General features: G+C 36.9%; 1 protein-coding gene and 1 pseudogene across 14 annotated transcripts; one reads left to right on the forward strand and one right to left on the reverse strand.

Annotated features, from left to right (window-relative positions):
• The first annotated feature begins 1,188 nt into the window (after positions 1–1,188).
• On the forward strand, positions 1,189–9,358 carry LOC147495889 (ubiquitin C-terminal hydrolase 12-like). 13 transcript variants are annotated; one of them, XM_086564658.1, is made up of 10 exons: positions 1,189–1,335; positions 2,283–2,896; positions 4,870–4,916; positions 5,357–5,603; positions 5,754–5,831; positions 6,363–7,074; positions 7,746–7,887; positions 7,961–8,172; positions 8,361–8,510; positions 8,873–9,358. In XM_086564658.1, exons 7-10 carry the CDS (start codon positions 7,766–7,768, stop codon positions 9,124–9,126), a joined length of 738 nt encoding a protein of 245 aa, XP_086420784.1. In that variant the 5' UTR covers positions 1,189–1,335; positions 2,283–2,896; positions 4,870–4,916; positions 5,357–5,603; positions 5,754–5,831; positions 6,363–7,074; positions 7,746–7,765; the 3' UTR covers positions 9,127–9,358. The 13 variants fall into 13 exon arrangements, with proteins under 13 accessions (XP_086420784.1, XP_086420786.1, XP_086420790.1 ...); XM_086564660.1 differs by lacking the exon at positions 1,189–1,335 and having other exon boundaries at positions 1,348–2,896; positions 5,357–5,418; positions 5,495–5,603; XM_086564664.1 differs by lacking the exon at positions 1,189–1,335 and having other exon boundaries at positions 1,348–2,896; positions 5,357–5,418; positions 5,519–5,603.
• LOC147495890 (large ribosomal subunit protein eL15 pseudogene) lies at positions 3,469–4,853 on the reverse strand (annotated as a pseudogene). The gene has a single exon (XR_015197839.1). The product of XR_015197839.1 is annotated as a large ribosomal subunit protein eL15 pseudogene (transcript).
• Positions 9,359–9,612: the final 254 nt, after the last annotated feature.

The raw sequence follows: 9,612 nt of genomic DNA on the forward strand, positions 1-9,612 counted from the left end.
TAGATTAATTTCGTTGACTGTATGGAAAATCTAATTATTATGTTTTGGAATGCAAGATATCTATATAATAAAAAGCAATGGTGTGGGGGCCGTAGGGTCTCCATCCAGTGGTTGTCATTGTCTTTTAGTAAGTTGTGACATGGCAGATCCAAGTGTTTAGAGAGTTTGTGTAATTTTGTTAAGTGTAATCAATACTATGGGATCAGTTCAAAAATCAACAAAAAATCAACAATTGTGGCTGGGATTATAAATTATTAGGTTAGCCCATAAACTGTTAGGCCTCCAATTGATTTGGGCTTATAGATAATGGGTAATTGTGATGGCCTTGGGGTTGGACTTATAAATTGAGTTGTTTCACTGGTCTTGCACCGAATATTTTGCGCCTGAAATGCGTGTACGCCTTGCGATGAAAGCGCGATGAGTTGTCGGGGTAGTACTGCAGGCGCCTCGAGTTCTCGCGGGCCGTAGGCACGGGCATACCCTAGTATGGAAACAAGAAATAAGCCAAAAGGCCCAATTTCAAATTTTAATCATAATCTAGGACAGTTGGGTTTTGAAACCATTGATAAGGACATTTTTTGGCTTATGACTACTAGAAAAATTAGATTTCACGTTTTAATTATTAATAAGGACAGACTTGACTTTTTTTTTATTTTTTACTCTTTCCAATTTTACCCTTCTATGTTTGGTATGCACCGACGCCTCCGGCATACTTCGCGTGAAATGTGGTATGCTGCCGACAATTGCATCTGATTTTCTTTTTGATGTTTGGTATCTGACGACGTCATCATAATACCTCGTGATAATGAAAGAAGAAGATGCGACCGACTAATTACAAGCATACCATTTTCTTTAATATTTGTTTGGTATGCGACGCGTTTGTGCATACCTCCATATCTTAAGAGGTAGTGATGCCCGACACTTGTACATAACATTTTGTTTGTGATGTTTGGTATCGTTGATGTAAGATATCATCAAAAGATGACCGACACCGCGACATACACTATGTATTTTTCGCATAAAAGTCAACTATTGTCCTTGAGAGTGTTTTTGAAATGCGGGTGAGTTTTTTAGTTCATTATTTCGGGATTTTGTCCTTTTTATTTTTAGTTTTGTCCCCATATGGAAAATACCGTCGTCCCCTTACACACAAAAAAAACAAAATGAGGGTAATCAGTAATGATTTCCGAAATGGGGGGTTAAGTAAAAAAAGGGGTGTACTTTTGGGGGGTCAAGTAAAAAAAACCCAAACTATAAAAGGTAATCATGGAACCCCGTTCTTCTTGTTCGCCGTGAAGTTCTGCAACTAACAGCGAGTTCATCTTCCAGTCTAGAGTATGATCTAAACCCATAAAGTTCAATAATTTCATCTTTCTACTGAGCTTCTTTAGTAATTTAAGTTTTTCTTTTACTCTAATGATTATTTTCTCTTGTTTAATATATTGGTGTTTGGGTTTTGGGAGGATGACAGAGCTGTTTTTCGTCTTGGGTTTTGCATTATGGAGAGAGGACGAAGGGTTTGTGGTTTTTTTTCTCAGATTAGATTTTGGTTTAATGAATCAATTAAAAAAAAAGAATAAGAAATTAGAAAATGGTGAGTTATGTCTGTTACAACTTACAACAGAGATTACAACCCAAAGACAAATCCCAATAATAATTTCGCCATAAGTCCACCTTGATTTTTAATTTCACTAAGTCCCAAACCGGGCTGACATCATCATTTTTTACTTATAATTTCGGCTCATTGACACATTTTCAATTTTAATTTCATCACAAGTACTATGTAAATTTAAATTTGTATATAATATTTTACATATGAAATTTCAATTTACATATGAAAAATTCAATTTTTATATGTAAATTTATATTTTCATATGCAAATTTAAATTTACATAGGACTTAGTGTGAAATTAAATTGAAGTGGATTTAGGGGGAAAATATTTGGGAAAATTAGGCTCTCAGCGTTTGCGATTCCGAATGGAACGTCTGAATTCTGTCGAATATTTCGATTTAAAAAAAAACGGTAAAAACAACATAGAGTCAAAATATTAAAGATTCCAAAATCTTGTCGAAATCAATATATGACATGGGTCAAAATACAGTCAATTTTGGTTTTCCAATTTTTTCGGAATTCCTAGAATTCCGAAATCCCGAACTAGTCTCGACTCTCGTTCCAATTACTTGCTGTTTGAAAGAGAGACACGATATTATCGGGAAAAAAAAAGAAAAAAGAAAAAAGGGACACGTGGTTTAGTCTTTGACATTGACATGCCATACCATAGGTCAATTTGAGGCGGGCGAAGCTTCGTAGACAAGGCTAAAGGGGCGTAAGCACTCCATATATTTAGTAAGTTGTAATCTGTAACCATTTTGACTCTGGTTTCATCAATAGCGCCCAACTTTTCCGTAAATGCCGAACTTTTGAAATTGTTACCAGATTTGTCATAATTTATGACAGTCATTTTTTCATCTTCGGTTAAGTTTTCTTTTCTTACCCAACCCTCAAACAAAGTTTGTCGGACGAGGAAAATATGAGGTGGAAGAGAAGGAATAGAAGAAGAAATAAGAAGATCAAGTATTTTCCTCTTCTATTCTTTCTCTTCCACCTCATATTTTCCTCGTCCGACAAACTTTGTTTGAGGGTTGGGTAAGAAAAGAAAACTTAACCGAAAATGAAAAAGTAACTGTCATAAATTATGACAAATTTGGTAACAATTTCAAAAATTTGGCATTTATGGGAAAGTTGGGCACTATTGGTGAAACCAGAGTCAAAATGGTTACAGTTTACAAAAGAAAGTGGAACATGAGATAGTGAAGAGCGGGATGGAGGAGGACATGGGGAAGTGGAAGCAGAAGGAGGAGGACATGTGGGAGATGATAATGTTTAGACCATGAGGTAAGTTTTGTTGATGTTCTTACATCTCTGTTTCTAAGCTCTTATAATATTTACTTTTCCTTCTCTGTTGTTTTTTTGTTCTTTCTTTTTGTATGTGTCATTTCCTGCACAGTACAAAATCATATTAGCCTTGATGTCACTGAAAAATGTTAGCGAGTCTGTTTAAGAACAACATTAATCTTCGTAGGTTATATCAATTAAGTTCATAAACATCAAGAGCACATTTTTTTTTTGCCCCCCATTGTTTCGAGGCTTGGTGAACAATTTAGCCACCTATTAGATTTATGAGGTACAAATTGGTTTGCATTGAGATTGAGGGCCTTTTTGTTTTTTGAAGGTCTTACATATCTTTTGGTATGCTTATCTAACATGTACTCGTAGTGATTGAAAGCTTGCCAAAGAAGAAGGAACCCCAAATGACAAAGAGCAAAATGATTGCTCCAGGGGAATTATTATGTCTTCCTTGGAATGCATCATAGAGAATCTGAGCTGCAGATGCTACTGACTTCACAAATAAGTTACATTTTTTTTAAATGAAAATTATCGACCACTGTCGAGTCAGAATAGTAAGCTTCCAACAAAAACACATTTAAATTCAATAGAAGTCTTGTATCCATAATAAATGGTTTTCGGCTGAGCCCTACATCTCAAAATCCTAGACAAGAAAGCAAAACCATACCAAACAATAAGACTGGAATTAATGATAACGGCGTAGAGAAAGGGTGTTGTTCCTCTTCCAGGTGGCCCTTCGCGAGGGTCTTGCCTTAGTGTGCAAGTGACCCCTTCCATGGAGACCCCTATATTTCTTTCCTGCTGAGGTAAGCCCACGAAGTTCTCTGTGCTTGTGCACAGGGTTACAGATCCAGTTGATCCTCGGGTCATTGCGAACAGCATTATGGGCAGCATCAACAAGAGTAACCTCAAAATACTTGTAAGTGGAGTCCTCATTGATCCAGTAGGAATTAAGAACCTTCAGACCACCCAATTTACGTCCAGAACGTTCCTCTGCAACAGATCTTTTGTTCCTTTGGAACTTCAGTTGTGTAATACCCTGGTTCTTGGGTTTCCCATAGACAATACCCTTGGGAACAGGCCTCTCACGTCCTCTTCTAACACGAACCCGGTAAACTACGTACCCCTGCTTGGCTTTGTAACCCAAACGACGAGCCTTATCAGGACGAGTAGGTCGAGTGACACAAACAATAGAAGGAAGCTGATGATACTCCCAACACCTAACCCTCTGCAAGAACCTCATCACATCGCTCTGCTTCTTGTGCCATAGCTCAGAAATGTGCTTGTAAGCACCCATGGTTCAGAGCTGTCTCTCTAATATATATAAAAATTACATTTGATAAGCCTAAATTTCGAGTTCATTGCAGTGTTCTATATAAGCTTGAATGCTTTGTTAGGTTTCACTTAGAGGAAAACTTCATCCATCTATTAAGAAGCTTCTCTTCATTTATTCTGTTTTGAAGTAACTACGTACACCTACATGACTTTGTGTCATGATTTGATTTGTAGCTTGTGATATTAGATAGGAAACTGTGAAGTGTTCGTGTGGTTTAGATGGTTGTGCTGCTGAACCAAATCCACTAAATTACGACCTAGGTCTTTGTAAATTGGGCTAATAGACAAGATTGACTGATCCTAAGGTCCACTAACTGGCTAACCAGTCAGTCCTAATTGAACCATTTAAATACACGTTGGCGTCAATCACGCCTACTGCCAGTCACACTCCAGCGCCATGATTTCCAATTAGACAGCCACCATATTTAAATCTACATATATAAAGACCTTACAATGTGCTTGTGTGCATACTGATTCCGAGAACCTGAAACACCTGCATGTAAGTGTATATACAGTCTATACTTCCTCAATTTGAATACACCTGTGGCTATTGATTTGTGGATCGCCCCAAACTAGTGTGGACCATTTCAGTCTTTCTCTTATTTCTTCTTCTTCTTCTTGTTCAGAAGAAGTTGTTATCAGTCGGGGCTTTTCATCTTCTTTTGCTGTTCAGGTTCGACTTCTTATGTTTACTTTATATGTTATACTGTTGTTGAATATCTTGTATGTTATGAAGTAATTTCTATATGTTTTTGAAGATGTTTGTAAAATAGAAATGAGGAGTAACTTCTTATATGGTGTTGAATATCTTGTATGTTGAATATTTTGTTGAAAGGAGGGTTTGATTTTTCTTGTTTGGTTAGTTTTGATTCTTGATTTCCGTTTTATGGTTATCAGTTTTTTTATAAAGAACTAGGATTTTCCAGCCCATGTTCTGTGTTTAGTCGACTTCCTTAAAAACTTTGATGTGGAATTCGCTTGATTGGTCTGAACAGAAGCTGTAGACTTTCGAGTGCAGTTTTATATCCATTTTGGTTTGTTCCATTCTAAGTTATATAGTGAAAGTTATGATTGTTTTAGTTCAGAGTAGCGAATTAGTACTTGTGCTGACAGTTCAGCAGGTTTAGTCAACGTCTGCGATTTTCTGAATAAGATTTAGCTTTCAAAGTCTTTAGGTAAGTTGTAGTTCTACGAGTCTAGTTTCAATCCCCTTTTTGTATATCTGTCGTTGTTTTAAGTTTTAAATTACAGGTTTTGAATTTGTTTGATGTGAAGCGCAATGGTGTTATTGAATCCGGGGAATTTATTAGGTCATTGGGCATCTTTCATCCCAACGCTCCACTGGAGGAGAAAGTTGCATGTAAGAATTGATTCTCATTACTTACACTTATATTCATGATCTCATATTAACGTACTAGATTCTACTGGTAATCAGTTACTCAAAAAACTGCCCACCTTTCCACTGTATCCTTTAATTTGCTGATCACACTTTGGTAAATTCTTTGTGTAGTTGCATTTCGACTATATGATCTAACGCAGACTGGCTTAATTGAACGTGAGGAGGTGATTTAGTATATATATCATTCAGGTTCTCTCCATTTATTCCGTATGTATGTGCTGACTTATCAAGAAGCATGTTATAGTACACATGTTATCATGCAGAATATTGAACTAGAGATGTGGATTTAGAGATGGGAATATGTGATCTTAAAATCTAGTAAATATCATCTCATGTTATCGATTATGTTTAACACAGTTTTGATCCCACTGACTTTGGGGAGCCATACATTATAATTCTGACTGATTGGTAAATAATCAATTGAAAATTTTAAGCATTTCATTTCGGGTGTTCAAGACCAAATTTATATGCTTAGAAAAGTCCGTGATTGAACAAATGTCTCAACTTATAATGAAATGATGAGAAGTTTCGACCAATACTTTTCAATTTTGTATGTGCAACAAAGGGTCATTCATAATGAGTCCCAAAGGGCATACCACATGACTGAATATAAGAAGACATCAGACGTTCAGACCAAATTATACAAGGCATACAACATTTCAATGTGTAAGAATCTGATTCTTAAACCAGTTTGTATGTAACTTTTGTTGTATGTTTCAGTTAAAGGAGATGGTGTTGGCTCTTTTGATCGAGTCTGATCTGGCCCTCACTGAGGAGGTTGTCGAAACAATCGTGGATAAGGTCATCTGCTCTCTCTGGAATTGTACACTTACCTTATATCTGTTTGTTATATATTCTCATTGCTGTCTTGCTACAGACATTTACTGACGCAGATTCAAAACTGTAGTACAACCGTACAAGTTAATTAGCAGCTCATCTGTCATTAATGCTCATTTTCACTGTTGTCAATCTAATCTTAGTTTGATCGCATTTCCGAAATATATTGGCCCCAGAATCTATGATCCTAAGATTAAACAAATTAAGAATGAAGAGGTTACTGTGAAGGATTTATGTATTGATCATAACACCATAAAGTTTGTGATTAGTAGCTGTAATGGTTTAGTACTACTAGACCCTCTGCCAAATGGAGGAAAATGTGCGTTTGTAATCCTGTCACTGGTCAGCTGCTCCAAGCCTCCAACTGCCTCGTACGAAAAGGAGTCAAGGTTTATATACTCTGTCAACTGGAATCACATTCATTAATTCTACTGGTATTGCCTGCAGGTATTTTTCCACTAAGAAATTTATGTTGTAGCAACTCTGCAACTCTTGAAAATGGCAGAATCTTGATCTTAAAGGTTGGAAATGGGTACCATGTTTACGATGTCCAGCTGCAGCAACTAAGATCTTTGGAGATTAACCCGAAAAATTGGTACGCCATTCAACCCTTTGTAGAGAGCATTGTTCCCTGATGAAAGCACTTCATATCATATCACCCCATTATCAAGTTCGATTTTGTTGTATTCATAGACTCAAGTTGCAACTACTCTAGTCTTTGCTGTTGAATGTTAATCCTGTGATTAAATTATTGAAATTCGGTGAAAATTTTGTTCAAGAATATACAAAATCAACAAATTTAATGCACAAAAATATGATTGGGGATACAAGTCATTTGTGTGTCTCGGGGAGCTAAGGGACCCTGGGAAAGGGTTTCTTTTGAATGACACGTTAATTGTCGAGACATAGGTTTCTTTTTCTGATGGTAGGCTTTTCTTGATTCGTATCGAACTTTGATTCTAACCAAAATACTGAAGTTGTGAAATTGGTAAAGATTTCCTATGAATGATACTTTAGCTATTCAGGCAGAGGTCACCGTCCCTAAGGTTGGGGAAGGTAAGTTTATGTTGATTCATATATGCATCTCTCATTGCCATTGTAATTCAGATCTGATTCTTTTGGGAAGACAAAGTTTGTGAGTTGATGAAGATTGTTTGTTGATCCTTATTCTTTTTCGGAGGTTCTATTGTGTTTAGTTTGTATGAAGCCAGATGCATTTTCATTGTTTTGATTTGCTGTTGATTGTTGATTGTTGATTACTGATAGGTCAAGAGTGCTGTGGTACTATGCAGAATCATCCTGCTGTTGATCTTCCATCATCGAAATTCACTTGGACTATTAGAAACTTCTCTAGGTTGAACATGAAGAAGCATTATTCTGAGTCTTTTCAAGTCGGCGGTTATAAATGGTATACTAACTGCTCTCTTTTGTTTGATATAATCAGCTCTTTTTAGTCTCTGACCATTGTGTGTTTTTGATAGGCGACTGTTGATTTATCGTAAGGGGAACAATGTAGATTATTTGTCAATGTACTTAGAAGTAGCACATGCACCTGATTTGCCTTGTGGTTGGAGTAGAAATGCCCAGTTCAATTTGTCAGTGGTTAATCAAGTATACAGTAAATACACTGGGCAAAACGGTTTGAAATTTCCCCCCTGCTCTGCATCTCTTTCTTTCGAAAAACTCTGTACGGGTATATTTACCCTTCTATAATTATGTAATTGGTGAATGAATATTTGTTAGAATAAATTGTTAATTTAGTACTGCCGCCGTTTTTTCAATAGCTATTACAGACTGCAAAGTAGTTGTAGTCACAACTTATTTTCATCTGCAGTAACATTACCTTGTCCTTAACAAATTGAGTCCTTAATCTTCATGCAGACACACAACACACATTTAATCTACGAGAGAGTGATTGGGGATTCACATCATTCATGCCTCTCAATAATCTGTGTGACCCTAGTAGGGGGTTTCTTGTGGATGATACTTTGATTGTTGGGGCAGAGGTAGACGTTAGTGAGGTTGTGGAAGGTTGGTAAGTTTTTCTCTGAGTCATATACAAACTTTTAATCTGAAACGTGATTAGGGAATAATAGATATAGTGTTTCTGGAGTCATAACGAATGAAGCTGCGGACTACTTGGCATCCCTTCAATTTACAACTCTATTGAATAGAAGCTCGCTTCATTACCCCGTAAAAGATACTCTATGGTGTATAATGATATGATAGAGACAAATCAGATAATGCACATTTGTTTTGTTAACTAATACTTGTGGCAGTCTGCCTATTGCCAAAAACGATGAATATATTCTCATCGAAGAGTTGAATTTGTGAATTGGTCTAGTTTTACTTTAAGGTTTTGATTTGCTGTCATTTTGTTGATTGTTGATAAGCTCAAGCAGGCACTGTGGTCATTCAGCAGAATAAAGAGGGTGTGCCTGAAGCTGGGCTGAGTAACAGTGCAACTCAGCAGGGCAGACTTTCATCATGTGCGATATGTTTGGATGCTCCAAAAGAGGGGGCTTGCATCCCTTGTGGTCATATGCCTGGATGCATGTCTTGTTTGAGCAATATTGAAGTTAACTCCTGGGGTTGCCCAATTTGTCGTGCCAAGATACAGAAGGTTGTGAGGATCTACACTGTTTAAGCGGCCCTTTAAGATATGCCATATGCTGAAGCAGGTTCTTGAGTATTGTGGATCCTTGTGTAGCTATATATGTGTATATCCTCAACATACACTCGTGATTGTTGAGATTGTTTGCATTTTCTGCGTTCTGAAACTACATCTAGCAGCGCTAGGCGCACCTTAGTCAATTACAGACACTGTGCCCATCCATTGGCTGTATCTCTACACTATATGATAGCGGGGTTAGCAGAAACCACACTTCTTAACATAATAGGCTATTTCTAATCTCTCGTGCTTTACAATTTAGAAACACCTCCCTCAATTATTATAATTACCTTCATCCGTTTTAAATAATTTATAAAAAAAACTCTCACCTCACTGGAATTAGGTCACTTGTTTTACGAAAAATGGTCTACAACTCTACTCTCTTCAGTCTACTACACTAACAAACGTGGGACTAGGAGAGGAAAAGCAGTGAAACACAGGTTGAAGATAGCATGTGTCCTC

This window comes from Coptis chinensis, chromosome 6 (assembly GCF_015680905.1).
Source record: "Coptis chinensis isolate HL-2020 chromosome 6, ASM1568090v1, whole genome shotgun sequence".
Lineage (NCBI taxonomy): Eukaryota > Viridiplantae > Streptophyta > Magnoliopsida > Ranunculales > Ranunculaceae > Coptis > Coptis chinensis.

Excerpts from the sequence above, each read along its gene's own strand:
- LOC147495889 (XM_086564658.1), top strand. The coding sequence starts at position 7,766 with ATGCAGAATCATCCTGCTGTTGATCTTCCATCATCGAAATTCACTTGG. Across the intron at positions 7,888-7,960 it reads CAAGTCGGCGGTTATAAATG|GCGACTGTTGATTTATCGTA; the intron begins GTATACTAACTG and ends TGTTTTTGATAG. Across the intron at positions 8,511-8,872 it reads CGTTAGTGAGGTTGTGGAAG|CTCAAGCAGGCACTGTGGTC; the intron begins GTTGGTAAGTTT and ends ATTGTTGATAAG.